This window comes from Calypte anna, chromosome 5A, assembly GCF_003957555.1.
Source record: "Calypte anna isolate BGI_N300 chromosome 5A, bCalAnn1_v1.p, whole genome shotgun sequence".
Classification (NCBI taxonomy): Eukaryota; Metazoa; Chordata; class Aves; order Apodiformes; family Trochilidae; genus Calypte; species Calypte anna.
Window position 1 is genome coordinate 23,057,795 of NC_044251.1, and position 25,316 is coordinate 23,083,110.

Genomic DNA, 25,316 nt, shown 5'->3' on the forward strand with positions numbered 1-25,316 from the left:
ACCTTTGGTGCAAAGTTACATAGGTTATTGTAATAGTTCAATAGACTCATTCTTGGTGCTCTTTCATTTCAGAGTTTGGCAACAGCAGAATCATAAAGGGTGTATCATTCCTATAGCAGATGGAATTACTACTGTTCAAAACCGAAAAAGAGCAGAATGGCATTTACCACAGAGAGAGCTGGTGTTTTTTTGTAAAATGCTCTACTTCTTCCCTCTTTCTGTTTGCAGCTTCATTTCACTGAGAGCAACATTAATGGAATCTTCCTTGGTGGCACTTGGATCAAAAGGAACTATTCTTGTTTTAAGTGCTAGAAGTAAGTCAGACAAAAAAATTAATTAAATATCTTCAGAAAACACATACATTTTGCTGAATGACCATGAATATTTATATTAAGCATATATTTCATTATACTATATTATCATTATGAGGAAAAGTTGTAATAGTATTAATAAATGTATAAATATTCATGATCCATAATGTTATGAATGGAGAAACTGTCTCACTTCCCTAGAGAAACTGTTTTAAATACTGTATAATGATGGCATGGCCAAGATCTTTCTTATACAGAAGAAATGTAAACTGCATTTTAAAAAAAATGGTAATTCCACTAACATTTCAATTTAATTTGCCAGCATTTTTGACAAAAGAAACCACTCAGAAAATTCCCAAAGGCATATCTTGATCAATAGCAAATAGGACAAAAGTCAACAAGTGACCGTGAAGGATGTAATACTGTGTGTCCTTTTGCAGCAGGGTGCATATATATATATATATATATGTACATATATACATGCTTATTTCTAAATACATCATATTGCACCAAAATTTAGACAATACGAACTGACAGAACATCTTACAATAAAGTACTGGAGTAAGAACACACAAATAACCAAACATCTAGGAATTATTTACCAAGGATAGAAATCAAGGGGAAGAAAGTGGATATCAACTTACAAAACAAACCTTTCTTCTAATGGCCTTCCTTGTATCACAAGAGGGCAAGAAAAAGTCTGTCCTCATTGTTTATAATAAATGTTCAGAGTGCAATTTTTTAATAGTTCAGTAAAACTGCAGCAGTACACAACCAAAACGTATTTAATAGGGAGCAATTTTTCATCATTTGACTAGGAGGAGAGAGTCCTTTTCACTTTCAGAAGGAGAATGAATTCACTGTTTGGGACATTAGTAAAACAGTGAGTAACATTTTTAAGCATAAAGTTTTCAGTATTTGTCCAGAACTATGCTATTGTATCCTTTTTCAATAGTAGCTACCTGTGGCCAGCATTCAAAGTGAAAAATCCTTAAAAATAAAAATCCTTGTTAAATTAAATCAATTTGCATTTTTCAAAGTGATGATGTCAGTTTTTCCAGTCATCCCAGGTTCTTACCCTTCAGGAGCCTTAAAAGGTTTTGTTCTAGAATGGTGTCCCACGGCATCATGATGTGACGATGCCTTTTTACTTTTAATCAAGTTGCTTACTAATAAATGCCAACCAAGCTGTCTTAAGACTGTCTTAAAAACTTATGAAAAAGCATAAGGAGAGGGATAAAGAGTCATCAGCAAACACTGCAGGAGTTAATTGTTGCAACAATAAAATAAACGTTCAGGACAAATTCGTGCTTTTTACTCAAGCAAGATATCATTCCTACTAATATACCATGCTGACACAAGAGTGTTCTGTATCATCAGAGTCTAAGGGTCAGAGAAAACTGACCCAGCTACAGAAGCTGGAAAAACTGGTGGCTATTTTGTTCTCCGTAAAGTCACAGCTTATGAAGCCCCGGAACAAAAATCCCCAACAATAGAAAGCCTGAGAGCCATATGGTGTCTGGGAAGCCATCCAGGTTAAATCCTTTAAGTGTTGAACTGTACAAAGAGAAAGGCAGGACCCAAATCACAAAGCTAATGCAAAGCATGTGTAACTCTATGGACCTTTGTAATACAGAAATTAATAAAAATACAGTGGCCATGAAAAACAGTTCCTGAGGATTATTCTTTAGATAACAACTAGTAGTGACTTCTTAGATCAATTGATTTGGTCTAATAATGGATGCAAACTGTATGAAATGAAAGCTTCCATATATAAATTATTTTCCAGTTAAATATCTTCCTTTCTAAGAAAATGGGTATAGGAATAAAAGGTTATTCCCACAACATCTTTAAAATAGTTTGTTATGAAAAACTGTTATAACTGTAAAAAATATTCCAGAAACATGAAGACCAGACGTAAAACAGAGTGTTTGTGTTAACTACTTTTCCTTTTTACTGCCAGCTGCATTTGCAAATTTTTACTAAATATATACATGGTAGCAGATTGTTGTTCCCTTATTTATATTTCATACTTTTTATCCCTGTTTCTTCAACAAATTCCAAACTTCAGTTTCAGGTTCTCCTCCCAGATATATAAATGAAAGTATGTAAGACATTTCTGCTATCCTCCATGGTGCTCTCTATAAGTCAAAAGAGACCCACACTAGGAAGAGAGCTTCTATTGACTCTGTAATCTGTAAGATTTCATGAATTTAAGAAATATGGAGACAGGAAGCATTAAATAACAAAAGCCTGTAAACTGCTCCAAAAGGTATATGAAAAAAAACCACTAAAAGTCCATTGCTTCTGACAAACTGAGGAGATGAACTAATCACAGGAAATAGGTCAGGTAATTTATAGGTGGATTTATCAAAAGCTGCAGGAGGTTTAGGAGAAAGAGACTTCAAATTATACTTTCTTATTTGAGTCTCAAATTATAACTAATTAATGTCATTACTGATACTTCATGTATTAGTCATGTCATTTATGTAACTAACATGGTGGAAGTAGCTAATTTTATCATTTGCTACTCACTGCAATTACAAGAAAAGCTCATTAATGTCACTACCACTGCAGAATTTTCACTGTCCTCAAGACCTATAGCAGCAACTTCAAAATATACATTTGACTGGCAGAGATCATGCTCAGCATAAAGGTAAAGCATTCAGTTACTAAGTCTATGGAGTAATTCAAGTACTCTAATGTACTCTAATATCATAAACTACCATAGACATCCACAAAGGGCTAGGAAAGATGGGATGGGACCTATGGGAAACCTGTGCCTTCCTTACAGCTAGAAATATACAACACCTGAAATGACATCAGGCATCCTCAATGGGCACCTGATTCTTGCTCTCTTACTTATTAAGCATAAAGAACATACTAGCACTAAGGGTTAGGAGAAATTAATCAAAGTAACAAACTAATACCACATTCATTAACACCTGTCAGAGTCAAAATCAGGGAAACTGTTCCTAAAGTAGAGATAGAGGCATTTGCTTTTATTTTTTCTTCTCACTCTATCTATTCAATACACTCTGCAAAAGATACTAATGAGAACCCACAGATTCTGATAGGAATCTTTAACTTTACCAGATCAAGTCTGGACTTACTGGTGAGCAACAATGCAATATAGCACACACACTAAGATACAAAGGTTTGAAAGTGCAATGAAGCCTAAAATAGGACTTTTCATTACATAGAATCCAACTTACTGAATAGGTTCCTGGTACACAAACTAGCAATATTGAAAAAAAATGAAAGGTGATATCCTTCTGAAGAAAAGTTTTCTGATATCCATGTGCTGATGTGCTCAAAAAAACCCTTAAAAATCTTCTTCTAAGCTAGCTTTGACACTCATGCAAAGTGTCTGTATCAGATAAGTTTCTAGTATATCCTATTGAGATCCCCTGATATTTCATGACCACAAGTTATCTATACACTATGGAATAGAAGGAATAGTTAAAAACAACCATTTAAGAAGATGCAGAATTAGTGAATTCATCTTTCACTGTTAAACTGCTATATAAGCATGAGACAAACTACTACATGTGAAAGATCTGGAAAAAATCCTTGGCTGGCAATGTGCCTCTGGTCTCTGAAAACATGCACAAATTCCATAGGTATGATTCTTCATGCAGAGATTCAGAATCCAAGTGCATCCCCAATTTTGGTATAGGTTTGAATGACAAATAAAATATATTTTACATACCAGTTAAAAAAATAACTATCAGTGGGGATGTAATGAAGTACTTCCTAGACAAAGGCACCCATCTAATAACGAAAGCTAAATCACAGAAGGACTCTTAAGATGATTCTAGCTTTTTTTTTTTCCCCAAAAAAAAAAGTAGAGACTCTTACTCTTTCAAGTGTAACACCTTTAAAATAGGAAAATACATTACCTGTAGATTTTTTATGTGAAAAAATACTTACAACCTGCATCTGAGAGCAGTGAGCTGGTCAAAAAGTTGTTTTCAGTTTGCCAGCTGGAAGAGGTAGCAGCCACTTCTGTATCAGATATTTCAGCATTCATTTTCATATCCTATGCAGCCAAAGAAAAATTATTTTTCTTTATTAATATCAAGCAGTTGTAAAATTAAACAAAAAGCATACAGTAACACACATAAAGGCATATGCTGTGATTTCACACATGCTGGAAAACAGTGATTTGAATTCTCAGTATTGCAGTCAGGTTCAAATTAATTTGGTTATGAATTTCATACTCATTTAATCACTAAAAAATCTCTGCAAAAACATTTCTTTGCCATAAGAAATGCATTGGGAGCACTGCAAGGCTTTGTCACTACAATAAGCTGTAAAAATGCCAACTTTCCTGTTTACATTACATTCACAGCTCAGGAAAAAGCATAGTGGCAGAACAGACAGCAGTGAATGATGAATTCCTTATCAATGAACAATTCATAGTAATTCACTGAGGTTCCACACTTAAGTACTAATAAAAATTAAATCAATTTTCCCTGACACTGAAGAAACTCAGACTTCATTGATTTCTCATATCAAAATACCTGAAGTTGCCTTACCATTTTTTTTTTTGTTAAACCATTACATGAAGTCTGAGATACAATTTATGGCTAGACCCGTAGAGCATATCCTCTTGGTAAGTAAAGTCATTTGGGATATAAACTAAAAAAAGAAAATAATTTAAAAAATGGCCTTTTAAACAAAGTCTCTATAAATCTTTACTAGCACTGAAGCAAGTAGTCCTCAGTTGCACTACCTTCCAAAATGTGACTAAAAGCTTGGTTTGGTAACCAAATTACTCATTTTCTTGAAGAAAGAAGAATGCACAAATGCATCCATTCATAAAACACACAATTTTACAACTGAATTCTTCTCATGAACAGCCTCAGGGAATTTTATTAAAACATCTTGAAATCTATCATTCATGTTGACACTAAGATTTGAAATCTAAACAGAAAGTAAAATAAAAGTCTACATCAATTTAGAGATACAATGAGATTTTGTCCCATCACTGAAGAGGAATTTACTCCTGTTAAGATTAATGGGAATTATACATATTAATCCCCTTAATTGCTGATGAGACACTTATACCTAGAGTGTACATAGCACAATAACAACTTTTAAAGAACAAAAAGAAATTGTCTTTTAATTCTGCTTCCAGAAATGCCATCTTTGAACAGAGCTTTTAATCAAGCATGGTACCACTACCAGCATCTGCAATATAAAATGGCTTTCTCATTACAGAATTTCTAACTCAGAGAATGTGCCTTTTCTCATGTCCTTCATTTACAATTACATCTGCATTGTGTGTTTGAGTAGGTGGTCTGCTAGTCATAGCAAGACTTTGCTAAAATACTTGCATCTAAGAATCAGCATTTTAGTTTGCTCTAGATTTCTTTCTTGATTATGCTTCATTTAGTATTCTGTATTATTTATTTTTAAATATTGTATTTACCTTCTTTTCCCCCAGTTTCTTCCTTACAATCACTCCACCCTCTCTTAGTTAAAAAACTATGATTGTTGTACTCAGTATTCTGCCAGCCTCTGGCTTCCCTTATTTAAATCTTACATTTTAACAGATACAAATATCAATTATGATTTCTTCTAATTAACGTGTTTTACAGCCATCTGGTAAGACTACAGAGGAGTGCGAAGATTGAGTAGGGACAAATGAAATCATAACAAAGGCAGAAAAATAAGTACTTTCAGGAAAACGTTCAACTTTGATTTTTTTACTCTTTAAAATTAGAAGAGGCTGAGAGATCGTATTAGATATTGCCTATCTGAGATTAGTGCTAGGAAACAAACTGAAAGAAGTGTATTACGAGAAAGCTAGAACAAAGATGGTAACAGAGGAGAAAGATTAATTCCACAACTATTTTCATCTAAAATGGTCAATATACAAATTTTACAAGAAGTCCCTTATTTAAAATCTTATTTAAATCTACCAAATACCTATTTTGTATAGCAGAAGCCCTACTTTGTATACACAGCACAAATCAGAACTATCAGAAAAAAAATGTTGATGCCCTCAAGCCTTCACTCCTCCAACAATTTCTCAATTTTAGAGACTCCAAACTGACAAACAGTGAAAAAAAAAACCAACCCAACTCAAAAAAAACCCCTGCAATGCATTTCAGTCAGTTCGAAGGTTGGGTAAGAAAGGTAAGCATTAAAAAGGTGTTGTTTTTTTTTCCCAGACTAAACTAGCCTGGTCACTGAAATCAGATTAGCACCTGTCTGTTACTTGGTTTTGCACATTCTGTTCAATTTGTTACAGCTGTGACAGCAGAAGACTTTCTGTCATACAAAAACCCAATGAGACCTGACTAAATAAAAGCCTTTAAATGCTCCCTGTAGTTTAAGGAAAGAAGAAATACTGTTTTGGAGTCAGCTTTAGAGTGGATTCTGAATTTAGACTTTAAATCATTCAGGCTCAGTGAACTCAGTCAGCTTGGTGCAACATTAAAAACTCTACTGCCAGTTGATCACATTCCACTTAGCTTTTCAATTATTTCCAGATTTCAGTTGCTACTGATTTAGTAACTGTTATGTGAAGGCAAGAGAAATTCGAGAAACTGAAGATTATCTGAAGCAACTGATGAAAATTAATCTGCCCTGGTTTTGCCTTTCAATTCTTCTTTAGAGGAGAGCAAGATAGCTTTTTCAAGTAGCTTAATAACTTCTTCTTAAAATGGCAACCTACTAAGCTAAAATACTCTGCATTTATTTCACCTTTTCTACTTTTTAAAAGACCTACTGCTAAGTATGTTCTTATTTTACAGAAGGAAGACTGCTATGAAGGAGGTGGGTAATAAAAACAGGTTAAAGTTTTTTGATATATGGTGTGTGAACCAAGATTTTGAGCTCAACTGCTGAGAGACCCTGCTAATATTAATTACCAATGAATCTTGATTTGATTTTGATAAGTAGCAGAAATACTAGCATGATTCTTCAGTTCTTATCTTTTATTTTAACCAAGTCCACAAGAAATTGCAGTTCTGCTGAAGTAAGCTATCAGAATGACAAGCAGTGAGAAGTTATATGACAATGAACAAGCTAATATCATGAGAAAGACGTATGAGAAAGAGTATGTTAACAACTGGAAAGGTGAACACATTATAGGCAATGTTTCTAAACAAGAGCACTGGATTTGTGCCACAGGGAATTAAATTATGCTTAGCCCTGCTATCAGTCTGCTGCACAACCATTAACAAATCACTTTCCCTCAGTTTCCTTGGATTTCATTTATGTATGAAATTGACATTATACAATGTCAATTTATATATTACCTTTTGTAAATATATTACCTTTTGTAATATATATATTACCTTTTGTAAAGAATACAAAGATCAGCAAAATTACTATACATGAGCTACAAACTAATCATTGTTTTAATGGAGGAAATAGGTTCCTATATTTATTTTTACATTAAAGAACAAGGGAAAATTGAAGAAAACTACTAAAAATATTGATGTAAACAGCAATTTCACAGAGCAGGTAAACAGATGAGAGCAGTAAGACACAGTGACACTTTTCTGTGAAATTTAAAAATTTTTTTGAAAGGATCTATCACACTTTATAAAATAGACAATTCTGTCCTCAAATTTTACATCAGCCATGACAGCTACATAAAACAGAAACATTCATATGTGATTTTAGTCTTTGTCTATACTAGGAGTTAAAAAATCATTAATACTAGTACATCAAAAAAGCTTACCCTGCTTACTGAAACTAACTGGAAAACAAAAGTGAAGCACACAAACCTTGAATTGTTGGACTCTTTGTTTTGAATCTTCCAGCTGTTGCTGTAGAGAATTCACTATTCCTTTATATTTCGTATACCTTTCCTCAATCATCTCCCTTCGGCTATGTGACTCCTAGAAATTCATTACAATACCTAAATTATTTCACAATGTGAATTAATTACTAACTTTTAGGTTAAAATTTGAACAGCCTCTTCTTCAGCCAATGAATGGTTAATTGTAATTCTTTAGCAAAATTGGGTATTATGATATCTTCTAACAAAGGAACTCTGTAATGGTAGAAAATTAATTACAGTAGTGTAGAAACAAGCACTTGAAAAAAAAAGTGTTCTAAGAATATGAAATAGATAGTATTTTCAAATAAGAAAAAAATAACAATTCTCACTGAACAAGCTAATGAATCGTGAATGAATGCAACTACCAGACAGCTTATCCTTAAGAATCTTTTCCAGCCAAAATGATTCTGTGACTCTATTATGCCCAGTTAGAAATGTTTGCTTACACTACTACAGTGTTCCTATTAGGACTAAATTAATAGCATCAAAAAAACTATATAAACATGAAAACAAATGTACACATGCTTCTGTATACATAATACGTATATATGTAATTTTAAATATCTTATTAACCAATTTAACCATACATATGGAGAGGATATTAATTAAGCAAAATATTTTAGAACTATTGGAAGAGTAAAACGAAATCATTCTCACCCCAGCATCTTTGAAATCTTCTAATAGGCTCAGTTTCTCAGGAACAGACTCCAGATGGTCTAAAGCTACTCGAGTACTCTAAAAGAACAGAACACAAGATAAAACATTAAAACATTAATAATTTCACCCATCTCAGACATTAAAAACATAGTGCATCTATGAAAACAGGTTTGTAAGTATGTATGTGTCTGTAAATTAAACAGGTCACCAGTAAACAGGCTGTTAAGGATAAAGGACAAAATAAAACACAAAGCACATTTTTCTTAATTTGAATCTCCATGAATAGTTACTAGCTTATTGAGCAGAACAATACTTATTTACAATCTTGGAGTTTATGTAACCTTCAGAATGAAATGTTCTTGTATTGCACCTCAGGGAGTAAAGTACTTTTAACAAAAATATAAATCTATACGCACAATGTTTATATCTTTGTAGTTCACATGGTAAAAACACATCCTCTTTTTTTTTTTTTTCTTTTTCAAATACAAAAATAGAAATATGTGCTGTTAGTACTTAGTTAAATATAAAACATTCAACTTTTAAATTTTTATTTTAGACATAGGGTATTTACTGTTGAAAGACAGATCACCACTGTAGGGGGAGTTAGGATTAGACTCAACACGATTTCACCTACACATTAGTGACACAGAAAAACCTAGTCTCTAGCAAGATGAACAGAACTGAAGAAAATCAGTATCATGTTTCAAGTTTTATGCACAGGTGAAGTTGGTTGGTCATGTATAGGGAAGTTATGCCCTGTAAGCCAGATGCCTCTAGAGCTTCCCAGAGGTTTGAACCAGAGGCTGCTCTTTTATTATTTGCTGAAAAGCAAGTAGAAACAACACTGTACTTTCTGACCAACAGCTGCTGTTTCCTCCACAGTTCTATAAATCACACATATTTGGATAAGGTTGAGTTAACCTGGTATGCAATCTACCAATAATGGTCTTCTTTAACCATATTACTGCCCCTGGCACTTTAAAGCAAAGATCTATATAACAAACACTATTCATCAACCTGAAGTTAAATATCATTACACTGTAAACCCTGTGCAAACTGAATTAACTTGCCCTTAACTACAAAGCTCTATTGCTACTCTTGAAAAGTCTCAATTTGACCAACATGAAAAACATCACATTTACATCCCAGACTTAAGACCTGAAGAAACTGAGACTTCAACTTACACCAGGTTAAGAAAAATCAGTGGGAACCTCTCAGCACAAGTGCAGGCTACACAAAACAGCTGGTTTTGCATCACACAAAGCTCCTGGACAGTCTTCAAAAGCAACCCAGTGAGTCAGAATTCTGGGTATAACAAAGTATGTAACAGCATTAGTATAACCAAACAAAGAAAAGATTTTACCTGTGAAATAATGAAGGACCTGTCTACAGGCTTCATTGTTATAAGAAAGTGTCTAGCCATGTAAGGTAATTTTTAGGGAAGAGAATGATCCTTTAAAAGCACAGCTCATAAGTAAATTTCTCTAGCTAACACATAACAAGTTACTAAAAAACTGAAGTGGGACAAATAACAGCAAAATAGACACTCGTGCATGAATCTTAGATAACAATTGTAATATTAATAATTAATTAATGTGCCAGTGAAATTAGATTTCATTTCCATAAAACAACCACCTGGTTAAATCAGTTTTCCAGATATTAGGGCTCTAAGACTAATGAGGTTCAAACAATAGCTCCCACACTCTAGGAATGAATTTATACCCTTAGAGTGTATGCTTAGTTAAAAAAGGGTTTTATTATCCCAAATGCTGTATTCTGCAGTAGGAATGAAAGACAGAGGAGGAGAAAAATTTTCAGGTATTCACAAAGATGGCCTCTTTTTTTTTTTCCAGGATGATTTCTACTCTTCACACAGCACAGAAGAGAACAAGAATATATTGCAGTTAAAGGTGCTAGAACAAAAACAACTCCACCATTACAGTTAAGGGGAAACAATTTTACAAGAGGATTGGATGAACTGTGGCTTAAAGAACAATAGAAAGAGTCAGAAGCATACAAAATGATGGAAAAAGGATTGAGAAGCAACGAAGGATATTTTAAAATTAAAGAAACAGGGGAAGAACTATCAAAAATTAAACAGGAAAACAAAGATTCTACAGTCCTTTAGCAAGAAGAAAAAAAAAAGAGATGGGGAATAAGGTGGAGATAATTTAGATATGAACCTAAAAGGAGTGCTTTTGCTTCTTTTTTTACACTAATACACTAATTTTGTTAGATTAAACAAGGTTAATGCTTTAAAAGCACAGGATGTACACACGACTAACTCTATAAGGTTCTGTCTGAAAGGCAGGTAAATCAGTTCCTGAAACAGGCAGCACTGAGGATACTCGGTACCAAGAAGTCCTTAATTGTCATGTTGACAGCTGACCATGGCAAATGGTAGAAAAAGCCTGGAAGAAAAAAAGGTTCCTCCTTGTGATGACTTCCACTGAATAAAGCAGGGCAAACCAGTTTTGCAAAACTCAGTCAGAATTAATACAGGTTATTTCATCTACCAAGAAACTACAGTACTTTTTTCTTCCTCGCCTGTTTGAGAAATGAAGTAGATTTCATACTTCACTAGCCATGTTTGAACCAAAATTAAAATTTATTGTATTACCTTAATAAGAAATCTGGTATTTTAATGTGTAATATAATTTGCAAACATTTTTTTTACTGAAAAGAAGATTTTATTTAGAGAAAAATATACTTTTCTTGTAACATACCTGTTTCTTTGCCAGAAAAGAACTACAGGACCTGCAGTGCTATATTAATAATGAATGTATAAAATGTATTCTTCTTCATATTTTCAGGATGCAATCAAGCAGGAGGCCTATATATTGTTTTTAAAGTGTTATTCACAGATTATAGTGTAGAAATGGTTTTATAGCTATAAAATACCAATATTTTTTTTAAAATACACCTCCACTTCAAAGTAAAATTGCCTACAGGTATCTACCAATGTCTAATGCTTCCCTCTTATAAGAATCAACCATTTCACTTTTCTGACAGTAAAGCAGTATTCATTCATATTTCATGCTTCATTTGCAATGACCTTATGTTCATCAAAGCACTGATTTTCCACTCCATTAATTTATGATGAGATGAAATGTTTGTTCCATATTCCTGGAGCAGCCCCTCTTACTGGTCTACATGAGTGTCTATAAGGCTGGGAAATATATGAGAGACAACAGACCCTAAGCAATCCAAACTTAACCGTACAGGAAACAAAATACTGAATCCTAATATTCAGCTGTCATCCTAGTATCACACAGATCTGATGGATGAACATCCAGAACATTTTTTACTTTGAAAAATTCTGAAGAGGTACTTCAGAAATAAAATCCTTCCTCACAGAAAGTAACCCAAATCTCTCTTCACGGTTCAGCACCAAACTAAACCATAAGCATTTCAAACTTAAGGTATACATTACCTAACACATTTAGCTAAAGTATTTTGTTTACATTTGAGATGTTGCACAGAGCTGAAATAGAATTGCCTAGGACACAGGACACACTGAATGTAGTGGCTCCTCGGTATTTTATAAAGTATACTTATTTTAGGCCAGTTTTTCTCATCTACAAAGATTTTTGCTTTTGTCCTCATTTTAATAAAGAAGACCTGTGATCTGTTCTCAACATAAAAGGAACACAGGCCCTAAGTGTAAGCCCTTGCCTTGAGCCATCTCATTTTTCAATTCTTTCTCTTCATTCCAGAGCCAAGACTTCATGTCAACACTGTCTGTAAATGAAGTTAAGGCAAATGCTCATCATCTGTTTTCCTCAAGTGTCTCCTAAATACATCCCCTTTATTTCATGAACTTTGACATGGAGAAGCAAATTACCCATTACCTGTGCCTCAGCTAGTGCTCACGAGTTACATTATTAAACGTGATTTTGAAAGCAGAAGTCTTTGGGTTATTTGTAGACTCAGTCCTTGGTTTTCTGGTTTCATCAAGAATCTTATGGATAAAGTGTGAGATAGGCTACCTGGATTTCTGAAAGTACTTTTAGAGTCTTAAAATTTAAACCTAACTTCATGCACAAAATGATGGGCTCTAAGCTAACCATTACTGCACAGGAAGTAGACCATGGGGTAACAATATACATTTCCAAGAACTTGGTAACAGTGTTCAGCATCAATAAGAAAAAAAAAAGTCATCCCTTCACATAATCAGGAAGGAAAAAAAAAGTCAGAACATAATTATTCCCAAGTATGAATCTAGAGTATGCCAGTATCTTGAATACTGAGTGCAGCTGTGGACCTCTATTTCAGTACAAAATTAGGGAGAGGAAAGAGAAGAACAACAAGGATGATCAAAGCCATGGAATGCTGTTTCCATGTGAGGAATGATTAAATACAATGACTTGAAACAACAGGAATCTTCAGAAAGGAAGCAGATGCCTGAGAGGAGAAATTTGCATAAAATCAGAAGTCTCAGAAAGATAGAAAGTTTCTATGGATTTAAGAAGAAAACACAGCAAGCTCATGAATGAGAAATACCATGGAATGCTTCCAAATCTGTAGAAACTACATCTAGGTCCAGAAGTCTCTGAGCATTGAAGAATGAATGAGTGGGAAACAAGATGTATGTCAGCCCTGTTCAATGCTCTTCCTTAAGCATTTTATTTCTGCCATTGTTGCAATGTCTATAGTTGGGCTAGAGTGACCTTTGGTCTTAACAACAGTACTTCCTTTTGTATTCTAAAATTCCCACAGTCTTCTCAAACTGCTTGTGAAGTGACTTGAGTTGGATAACTCACATGCTAATATTTTCAGGGACATAAACATGTGCCTTTTTTATTAAAACAATGAAAAGAATGGTAGTGATGTGCAAATAAAAACAAAAAATAAAACAACCAGGTTTGTTAGGGGAAATTCAATAAAGAAAGCAGAAACAAAAAAAAGAAAACATTGAAGAATGAGAGGGAAAGGTTATTAAAGAGCTTTTAGCTTGCCCACAGAACTGGTCTGTTCATTTAAGGAAATGCACAGCAATCTCCCCAAGGTGGAACAAATGCCATATTTGTATCATTAATGACCACACTCTATTCTATTAAAAGAGATGGATTTAGCCACACAGATAAAATGCAAAAAAGGATGTCAGAAGCATCTGATCCAGAGGGCCACTAAGTACTGATAACTTTTTACCTAGAAACTGGAAAGCTGTCAGCCATCATGCATACAAATAATCCTATAGAGACCAATCCCATCTGCCTGTTCCTTATTTAACAGGGAACAGAAGGTACTGCTGCAGTGCACTGATGGTACCGATAAGAGGAAGAAACACCAATTGCACTGACTGAAGCAGTATTAATGGTATTTTACTTCACTGCAGTCTCTTTCATAGTGAGAACTATTAATATTTCTGGTTTTAAAATAAAGATTATTTACTTTGAAAAGAGGAGTTCTATGTTTTTACAGAGAATGATAAAAATTACTCATTTTCCATGACTTCATACAAACACTCTGATGTTTAAACTGCTTGTGAATCCTATATTGATGCATTCTTGCTGATAGAGTTTCACACTGTCTCAAGGGACATATCTAAATCAAAATCAGGTACACATTTTATTTTTAGTCCTGAAACTGCAATGCTAGATTAAAAGAAATCAAAGAAGGTTTGTATACAGTCCTTGTAAAGTTTGCCTTTATAGTCAATATATTGAAAACACAAATCTAAACCAGAAAGCAACTTCGTTTGACTTTCAAGTACAGGCCTCTTTTCTTTTCTGAGGGATGTAAAAACAAATTACTATTTGTATAGCAGAGATATTTTTGAAAATTAGAGCTGACTGAAACACCAGTTAGCTAATCCCCAAAGAATACCCATAAGAAGATTAAATGCTACTATAATTGTATCTGACTGAGATGAACGTAAGCAGGCAGCTACTCACAATTCAGACGGTAGATGTAATGTTAAAGGTGACCTATGGTGACTAATTTTTAAATGGCCTTAGTGTGTTGAATATTTAAATAGCAAGAATAGAATTCACCCAGAATGTATACAGGTATTCTCTGCTTTCTCTGTTAACATCTGTAAAACTATGCATTGTCAGCTTCCTTTCCAACCATGCTGATTCTATGATCTTAGCTCCAGGACTACACTGATAAATCCTTGTCTTTTATGCAGGTTGTGGTTCTACTTATGAGGCTCTAGGTCCTCTGCTGACTTTCATATGCCAAGCAAATTCCATGACAGCTGGAACTTTCTGTGACCTAGTGAATCATAGGTACAGAGGGAACTTGAACAGAAAACAAAGAATGTATTCTGCACTTTTGTATGCAACAAATACCATTATTTCAATGATACCATTGTTTTGATGATTTCAGCAGATCAAGAGAACTATTTACCTCTATAAAGTTAGGAAACACATGTAAATTTATCAAGTTATACAAGTTCAAATGGCTTTTTTAAATAATACATTGTTTCATCAAAGTTTTACAAAATCAGATTTTTTTTAAGCAAAACTACATTTACAGTAATGAAGAACAAAAGACCGTTGTTAAAATTGAAATGCAGATGACAAACTAACTGAACTTTTAATTTAGACTCCAGATGTTCTTGCATGGAGTGGACCACATTTTAATAAAGAGAGCTTCATGGATGCTGCCTTTCCTGTTTGCAATGACCATCTCTCATTCACAAGCAAATAACATCCCTGTGGTAACTACAAGAATTGTTCACATGGAAGAATATTAGGAAAGTATTTAATGAATTTTTCAGTTGTTTGATGTATACTAGCAGCTGGAAATGTGGAGGAGGCAGTGCAGTCTTTTGGCAAGCCTGCTCTCTGAATCATCAGCTAATGCTCTGAGTACTACAGGGGGTCCACAGGACAAGTTTTTGATAACCTCTTTTTTATTGTTTATTAAGATTCTGATCAAAGACATCCAGACACAATTACTGGAAATTAATAGAAATATAACACAAGGGGCAGAGTGTATGAAGTAACAGTATTTGTGGGCACACATTCTTAAAATGTATAAGATTTCTTTGTCGTTAATTAATGAATGTTATCTTCAACTTTTTGGAGCTTTGCAGGATAAAAATCTTCAAAGGCAATTTACATTAATGTTTTGTATTCTAGTGGTATTTCATCAAGCCTTCCAGAAAGCATTATAAAAATTTAATTAACACAGCTTTCACGGAAGAAGCTATATGGTTTAGTTTTACAGCTGAGAAACACTGAGATACAAAGCAAAGAGTTTTAACCAAGGATTCACATCAAATTAGTTTCAGCGCAGGGAAAAAATGTAGGAATTAGGCTTACAGACATTCTCATTTTACTCAAAAGATGCCCAATGAAAGAAAAAAAATCTATGGTAGATCTGTAAGTGTAACTGATGTCTGTGTTAGATACATATCAACTTTGTATTATAAAAAGAACAGCTAAATGCTCCAGAACTTGGATCCTTATATTTAAGAACAAGTCAAATCCAATGCTAATCAGGAGAGAATCTGGCTTATCTTTTCTAATATTCCTGATGAAGCATTGCCAGCTGTAGGGAACAGCGCTGATGCACAGTAACAAGCACAGCCGGTTTCCTGTGGCCGCACATTATTTCAGTGGCCTGGTGAAAACAGTTTCTCTATATGTCTGTGTTACTAAGGTTAGAATTAGATCAAATATAAAGCATTTAAATCTAAAATGAAAGACCTACCAGCACATTCAAAACATTTTATTCTATGCTCCACGTTCAAACAAAATTTTAAATTGCTTTGTGATATATAAAACAAACAAAACAACCCCCCATACTATACCATGCATATCTGTGTCTTACCAAATCATAAAACTCCTATATTCTGTGGAAGAACTCATAGGTACACATTTCACAGATGAAAGGTCAACAGAGAGTGGATGAAACACACAGGATCTCTCTTTAATATTTAGATGCATATACATGCTACGTCTCAAAATTAAAAAAAAAAAAAAAAAAAGTGAAGACCACCACATAGTACTACTCCTAGTTAAACTAAGAGAAAGAATTTAAGATAGCTGAAGAATTACAGTCTTTTATAATAAAGATTTACCCTCTCAATACTTTCTCTAATGGAAAACTGAGAGGATTTTGGTTTATTAAAATCTGGCAAAACTGTTCACCATTTGCAACATGTGGAACAGGCGTCCTACCAGCAGCTCAAGTGAGGCGAGGTGATCCCTCTCCTCTGGTCAGCCCTGGTGAGACACATCTGGAATGCTTGGTCCAGTTCTGAGTTCCCCAGTGCAAGACACATACTGGAAACACATACTGTCCCCTTGTGGGACAGTGCCAAACACTTTGTAAAAGTCCAGGTACATGGACATCACGTTTGCTTCTCCCTTGTCCACTGATGCTGTGACCCCATCATAGAATGTCACCAAATTTATTAGGCACAATTTACCCGCAGTACAAAAAATAATAGAATAAGCTAGGCTTGGAAGACTTATTCACCCAGAGCCCTGAAAAGAATCTGCTAGGTTCCTGTCACAGTTCATTTCCAAATTTTTTTTTTTTTTTTTTTTTTGCTTAAGTTGCCAAGCTCATCACATGGTTACAGAAATTTACTGTCAAATGCCAGTAAAGGAATGAGTAAATTTCAGAGAAAGGAAGGAGAGTGGTCTGCCAAGTATACCTCTGAAGATATGTACATGTACACACTTTTCAGGTCATTGCATAAAACAGTTTTTGTAGATTAAAAACCTTAATCTAAAGATTTAAAAATGCATTTACTGTTAGATGTATGTCTTTTCTGTTGCTTAGAAAGGCATGTGCGCAGTAGAAAAAATATAAAAAGTGACAAAAAGAGGCTTCACACTTGTGGTAAACCTCAGACAAGTTCTGCAGTATGTTTCATCTACTCCTGTGCAGAGCAATTTCTTACCAGCATTAGGCAGAATATGTATGTTCTGGAAGAAAACACAGATGAAATTCCTAACCCAGTCATGCCATGGCCTCAAAGTTAAAAAACAGCTCTGAAGATCTGATGCTTTCCTTTGCATTTTGTATAGCTTATGTATGCGAGTGTTCTGGATTTTCCCTCTCCTGCCCCTTTTTGAATCTTGCATTTTGTGAAGCTCATGAACAGCAAGCTTTCTGTCAAAATTCTTCCAAGAAAATGCTTTTTCTACACAACCCAAACATTTTTTATTCTACAATGATTCAGTTTGAATTTTAATTTAATTCTATGTATCTACTCCATTTAGATTCCCTACAACCTAAATCAAATCATAAAATACGTGGCTGGTTGTATTTTTTGATGTCATGCTCTCAGGACTCAAATAACAGATTATAAAACAATTATACAAATATACAAGTACCACAACTATTATGTACTCATTGTCTGCATAGATAGCTACATAGACATACACACTGTAAATACAAGGATTCTTAGGTATCCCTTAAACAGCAAACCTAATTCATTCTTTTATTTATGGGCTTTTCCACCACAGCTCATCTTGCCATATTCAGACTAAGTATTACTCTATATTTTTTCTGGAATCAGTGAGAGGGGAAGGAGAGAGGGAGAATGCTTTCATCCTCAGAAATGAAGCAGAGATATAAAGGTCAAGAATTCATTATCAGCTAACATGCCTTTTGAGTACACTTAGCAAAATACATAGCCAGACCTCCCACTGAATTTAGGTGTTACTAAAACTGCATTTCTGAAAATCAGGCTTCACAAGTCACAAAATCAGATACCCAGAAAATGATAAATACAAAGTAACTAACAGGGTGAAAAATTTTGTCTAAGTGACATCCAAAAGTAACTTTATGGCTCAAATAAAATAAGTGCCTTGAGAGCACTCAGCAGCCTTAGTGATGGCCACACTTCTCTTGCCTGCAACCTCAGGGCTTAACATTACACATCTAACAATGGCAGCAGGAACAAAAGCAGTGACTGATTTCAAGCTCTTGTGTTTAGTCTCAAAGGTTTGCTTCAGGTGTTAACCTCCCAACTTGCATTAAGAAAGAAACTCGTATTTTACTGGCAATTCTCTTCCTCATTTATCTGAACAATAATTTACTATTATTCCTTTCTAAAGCAGAAGTGATTAGAAGTATATAAAAAAAGAAAGGCTTTGAAAAAAACTAATAGATACGTTGTCACAAAGTGCTGATTTTGCATGATGTTCTGTTTGCAAGTGTTTACCCTCTCCTGTGTCAAAACAGCTTTTGGGAGCCAAAAGGACAAGGCGGTTCCAGGCATTTTAACTCATGGTTTGTGAGCAATGGAAGGCAGCAGATACATGCCTGACTGGTTCTCATGTAAGCAAACCATGAATAAGGACAGAACTAATGTCCTGGCAACACTTTACACACTTACACGCAGCCCTAAGCGCAGTGCCACTCCCACTAGGCAGGAGTTCCAACACTTCACTCAGATTTACAAAAGGCCTTTTATGTGTGAATGCAAGCTTTTTTAAATATACTGAGTATATTTTCAATATATGTTTGAAATATGAAGCTGTTTCCAGAAATGCACAATCAGGGATGATAGAATGATTTAAAACATTTATATTTGCAGTCTAGATATTGTCTCAGTACTGGCTTCTTTAGATCAAATTTTCTGGATTTCCAATGAAAAGAAACTATGGGCCTGACACGCACTATTGTGTGATGGCTTTTTGGACATTCCTACATAAGAGAAAAGAATCACAATTCAAAAAAGGAAGACAAGCCAAGACCCATCCCCAAGACCATTCCACCTGATAAGATTTGCTAGCTTGGAACATTTGGATAATCCAGCTGCATTCATGACATGAAGGCTTTTGCCCTTCCAACTTAGTATGCTATTCAATTATATTAATTAATCATTCAAATAGTATTCCTTTGTGCTTTTAGCTGCAGTGTTAATGTGGGCAGATGAACTGAGTCTGTCAGCATCTCCTAGTGTAAACATGTATAAATCACACCTAACATTCACTGGAATTATCAGTTCTATCACACATCTATCTTGACTGCTAGAAGCACTGGCAGTAGAAATATAGCATCCTTTGTAAGGCTGAAATCTAGAACATTTCTATTCCCAGGCATTGTATGAGGGTTGAACTATACAGAAAAGCTGCAATATTACATTGCATTTCACATAACTGCTGCTCAAATACTGTAGTAAAAACCTATACAGAAAGATGTAGTGTAAAATTATTACATCTTCTGTTTAAAGTAAAATGACAATTAAAAATTCAGAACTGAAATATCTTCTTTAATACATAAAAATAATATTTTAATAATTTAGAAAAAAACAGAATAATCATTGTGATTGATTTGGAAATGAATTTAAGAAACTTACCACTTCTAAGGCCATAATACGTTCCTAAAAACAAAGTAAAAGGTGCCATTAGAAAGAGAAGAACACAAACACAATATAAGCTGAACAATGATGAAAAGTATTCATTCTGGTTTTTTGCTGGTCATATTTATGGTATTTTACAAAAAATCTCATTGAATAAAAACGGCTGTATTTAACTGGACCTCTGACCCATTCATCATGCAATTTCACTTAGGAATTTGCTCTAAAGAAACTGCCCAGAAACAAGGAAGGAAAAACTGAAAAAAATTATTCCATTATACATTTTCTCAAATAGCACTATTAGATTTTTAATAGTGTTGATTTTACTCTTATGTATCCCAAAGTTTGATTGATGTTTTATTATCTGTGCTGTAAATCTAGCACACTTTGCAATTCATGTTACATTAGCAGCTGGTTTAGTTTTCTTTTAGGCATTTCCTTAGAAAAGTCCATATTATTATTGTGTTATCCAGAAATAGCTATGAAAAATGTTTTATAAATAACAGAATGACATTACTCAAAGTCTGGTGTCAGACAAAACTAAAATGGAAATAAAATAAATCTGTGTCCATTTTAAAGCAGCACAAAATACAGAGAACCCAGAATTCATAAAACTACTGTATATATTTTAACATTCATTTTCCATTTAGAAGTAGTAAGCCAGTAAAATCAAGATCATGCACTCTGGTACTATGTCCTGACTAGGTATGAAATTTTAAGCAAGCTGAGAAAACACACATTGAAGTGTTCAGGTGTCCAGTACCCAATCATTAAGACATTATAGGAATTCTAAGCTTGCCCAAATAGTAGCTCTTTGAAAATATTGAAGAGGGGTTTTTTTCCCATTTTCTACATTAGGCTAAGAATCCTTGTGCTTCTTCCTGTTCCAGTTCTTGCCAACAGATAATAATTATTGTAATAATCTGGATCTACTCCAGCAGTATCCAGAGACAGACAAATCTGAACGGACTTCATTACTTTTGAAGCAACAAGTACAGCAAAAATTTCTTAAGCTAATCAAAAAATTTGGAAGCCAGAAGCAGTCCTTGCCATTTGCAAGAATGCAGAGATTTTTTTGTTTGTTTTTTAAGACTAAGTGGGAGCAAGCTACAAAGACTTTTCTAGAGCTATTACTGACTATCAAAAGCTTAAAATAATGCCTAAGTTTACTAAGTGAACAAATGTATGCATTTGTGTAAAACCAGTATTTCTCTATTTTGCATTTACGTATTGAGTAAAACCAGTGTCCCTTGTATTACTAAAGGGCTAATGTTTACTCATACACTCTTTTGAAGAAAAAACACAGTTCACCCTAGTGAAATATTTGAAGCTAATTCACTGGATGATGTTTGGGGTGCAAATGATGTTGGTTTTCATCAGCTGCTTACAACAGGTGTGCTTTGGATTCTAAATTCTAAACCAGAGGCAGAAAGTGAGATACTGTACAAAAATAACTGCACTGAGTGAGGATGGGGAAAAAGAAAAAAAAGCACCTGGAAAAGACTAATTGGTTTTGAAGATGTAAAAAAAACCAAGACAATTCAGTGCAAGAAAATATCTAAAGGGAAAAAAGGAATGAATAAGTTTGATGGAAACCTAGTACACTAACAAAATAAAACTGTTTTTAAAAAAAAGCTAACATTTTGCTAGTAATGGACGCCATTAAATTGATGTTGGAACTGCATACACAGTGGTTCAAAACTCCCTGTGCATATACTGATGATAAATAATAAAACAAACATAGGGAGAGAAAAAATACACTAATCAGTTTCAGTTGCAGGATGCTTTCGAAGTAGCACATTTTAAAATAACTAGACAAAAATGTAAACTTTTCTCTTTTTTTAACTAAAATGGAGAATGAACTTGTCCCTAAGAGCTATGAAGCAAAAAAACCTGACACACATCTCAGATTGCCTTTCAATTTCATCTATATTTTAGTTTCTTATAAGTAAAACTAGAATAATATAAGGTTCTAGAATACTTAATTTTGACTTCTCTATTAAGAAATGTTTGCTCAGTGCCCATCGCAATACATGGGAGTTGGGGATTCCAACTATGAGGTGGCATAAAATTTTACTAAATTTCACTAAAATTTTTTGCTTGGTAAAAATGGTGTTTTAAATACTGGAATCTTTGTTCTTTCTTGGAAGCAGCTCTGGGTATTTCAGTGCATCAGAAAAAGCCTGTGACAAAAAATATTATGCAAAAAACTCTAAAATATTAATTTTGAGATGCTTGTTCCTGCACAAAATTGCACTGGTTGATTTATGTACTCACTTTTATTTAAAGAGTCTGCAACAAACCCTAAGATCATTACCATAAGAAAGAGATTATTTACAGATCTCATAAATTTGTGCAGAAAGTAAATAGCAATTCAGACATAAATTTCTTCAGTTAAAAAGGACTTATTTGAAAAAAAAACCAAAACAATAATTTTAGAGTGAGGGTATTAATGGATATTTCCAATGGTAGAATAAATAGCATTTTCAAAATGATACACAATATATAAGGAGAATGATCTAGCTGCCAAATCCTAAGAACTGAGTAAACTCTTCCAATCTCAGCAGATAATTTTCTGGAGAGTAGCATGTAATGCATTAGGAAATTACTAGGGATAATTTATACATTACTGATAAATGTATTGTTTTGAATTATGTTTTATTTCTTTATAATGGGCTCCAGAGAGATCCTATTGTAGCCACCCAGTATCAGGACCTACAAGACAGCTGGGGAGGGACTTTTTTCAAGGACATGTAGTAATAGGATGAAAGGTAATGACTTTAAACTGAAAGACAGTAGATACACGTTAAACATTAGGAAGAAATTTTATCCTGAGAGGGTAGTGATAGACTGGAAGAGGTTGCTCAGGGAAGCTGTTGCTGGCCCCTCTCTGGAAGTGTTCAAGGCCAGGTTGGATGGGGCTTTGAGCAACCTGGTCTGGTGAGGTGTCCCTGCCCATGCAGGGAGTTGGGACTGTATGATCTTTAAGGTCCCTTCCAATCCAAACTATTCTATGATCCAACGTCACTAATTCCAAAGCAAATGAAAATGGCTTGCAGATGTTTTCCCAGAGAACATCCATACAGTGCAATATTTGAATTATGCATAGCATATTTTCATGAATGCAATCTTTTGTAGGACAAAAAACACTTTTCACAAAAGGAAGGTGAAAACCTTACAATCAGAGCCTTTTTTCTTGCAATGAAGTAAGTAAAGAAGGGATGTTATATTGTTGGGGTGGCTATCAGAGTGAATGTAGAAAGTGATCCAGACTTCTCAGAAGCTAAAAATTGTAATGCTATGAGTATGAATACACATGTAACAACAGAGAGCAAGCAGATGCGTAATGAAAACATTGATATTATCACAAACTTATAGTTTCTCATATATAACTATGTAAACTCATACCTAAATATAAATTTATGTATAACTAGACTCTAGTCTCCTCGCTCCCAAAACACCCTGTGTCAAGGAGCAGCATATAATCACATATAGTTTCCATCTTGACACATAATATGACAGTAAGATTCATGTAGATAGATGCTGCTATAGAAAGTCCCACTGTCTACTTAACAAAGTAATATTTTGTCTTCGTCACACTAGTTGCAGTCCAACATATTCCCTGACTAGAACAACACATAAAAACTGCTAGCCCAAGTTTTCCAGGCATGATCCTCATAAAACTTCTTTTTCTTTCTGTCCTCTGTGGGTTTTAGATGAAGTACTTCAGATGAAGTACTAATTGTATTTTATTAAAATTATTTTTAACAAGAGATGCTCTTTGTTCCTCCTCAAAAAATGAGCAAACTAAAAGCATAATAGAACATGATGTCTTTGGGAATATTCTTGTTATTTGATGGAGAGACATAGCAAAGAACCTCAACGTAGCCCTAGTCATCATTTGCCTACAGCAATACATTGGTTTCTGACAGAAGATCTCATGTCTCTAGCTTTTGGCTACGGTCATCATTCCTGGTTCAAGTAACCAGAAATAAATCCTTCAGCCATGATAAGCTGACTCCTTTTGTCTGTCCATAGTCTAAAACTTCCCACCTGCCTGTTTCCTGAACGTGCTTTACACATATGGGGTAAAAATTAAATTAATCAAGGATTAATTTACTACATATAATTCTCTGTATATATAAGATACTTATTCAATCAGGAGTCCAGGAACTGTAGAAGAAAAAAATAACAACAATCAATGCGCCCTACTGCCTACTGAACTAAGGATGAAATGAGTAGAATTTAATACCAGAGGGATCATATCCAAGGACTGTAGGCCTTGGGGGCAAGAGTACTATTTTATTTATTAGTCCTTAATTTGAAGAATGACTACCTTCTAGCAATCTACTTCAATTAAAGTATTCATACATTAACCAACTCTACATGTTTTGCTGACTGGGGCTCAGAAGAAACAAATATTCCATGTTTCTGGGTTAACAAAATGGCTAAGAGTGCCAGTTTTAGCTCTGGGAAATGCAATATATAAAAACCTGAGTCTCCTCTTCCTGTGCTTTGTATATTGAGATGCACCAGCTTGGGGAGATTTGGTCATGATGGCACAATTTGTTTTTTGCAACTACTTGCAAGCAAAGGTGTACATATTCAGTACTGCAACTTTAGAATAAAACATTACAAGAACAGAGGATCCCAGACTGGGAACATTTTGAAACACATTGACTACTATGGACATAATACTATCTAGAAAAACAATAGATAATTTTGCTGAGTACTTTGATTGTGAAAGGACAGGCATCTAGAGGAGTAAAAACTCCTATCAAGCATCTAAATACAAAAATAGAAGTCAGAGCAGCAGAAGTCACACACGTAACCAGAACTGCCAGTTAGGGAAGGGCATAAAGTAATTTGATCAAGAACTTGACACACCATAAGGCATACAGGCAAGCATATATATGCACACAAGACACTATTATGAGGCAACTTTTCTGCAGTATAAAATTACACCTCATTCAATCAGAAGCAACATCATTAGGACAATTTGTCAACTATCGAGCTTCACATGAATGCAGATGCAGAATTGCTTCACATGAAAGGAGATCTTTTTACACTGATGTAAGTAGATATGCACCTGTGTAAACTGCTTGCGCAGACAAGCTCTCAGCCTTGTTGAACTCGAGCTGCCAGAAACCTAGGCCAAGATTTTTGTTTGAACAGGAAACAGCTGGATTGGTGAGTTGTGTAACTTTTGGGTCTTGCAACCTGCTTCTTCTTACTGGATCAAGCTGTTTCTACACTAACTCTTTGATAC

The 25,316-nt window shown here is 34.4% G+C and overlaps 1 protein-coding gene across 1 annotated transcript in view; it reads right to left on the minus strand.

Annotated features, from left to right (window-relative positions):
* Nucleotides 1–201: 201 nt before the first annotated feature.
* CEP128 (centrosomal protein 128) overlaps nt 202–25,316 on the minus strand; it is a 101,788-nt gene continuing 76,673 nt past the window's right edge. Inside the window, exons 20-24 of the mRNA XM_030452313.1 lie at nt 20,048–20,071; nt 8,773–8,850; nt 8,060–8,173; nt 4,245–4,353; nt 202–308 (exon numbers count right to left, since the gene is read on the minus strand). Coding sequence (XP_030308173.1) covers nt 202–308; nt 4,245–4,353; nt 8,060–8,173; nt 8,773–8,850; nt 20,048–20,071 — 432 coding nt within the window. The remainder of the gene's footprint in view (nt 309–4,244; nt 4,354–8,059; nt 8,174–8,772; nt 8,851–20,047; nt 20,072–25,316) is intronic.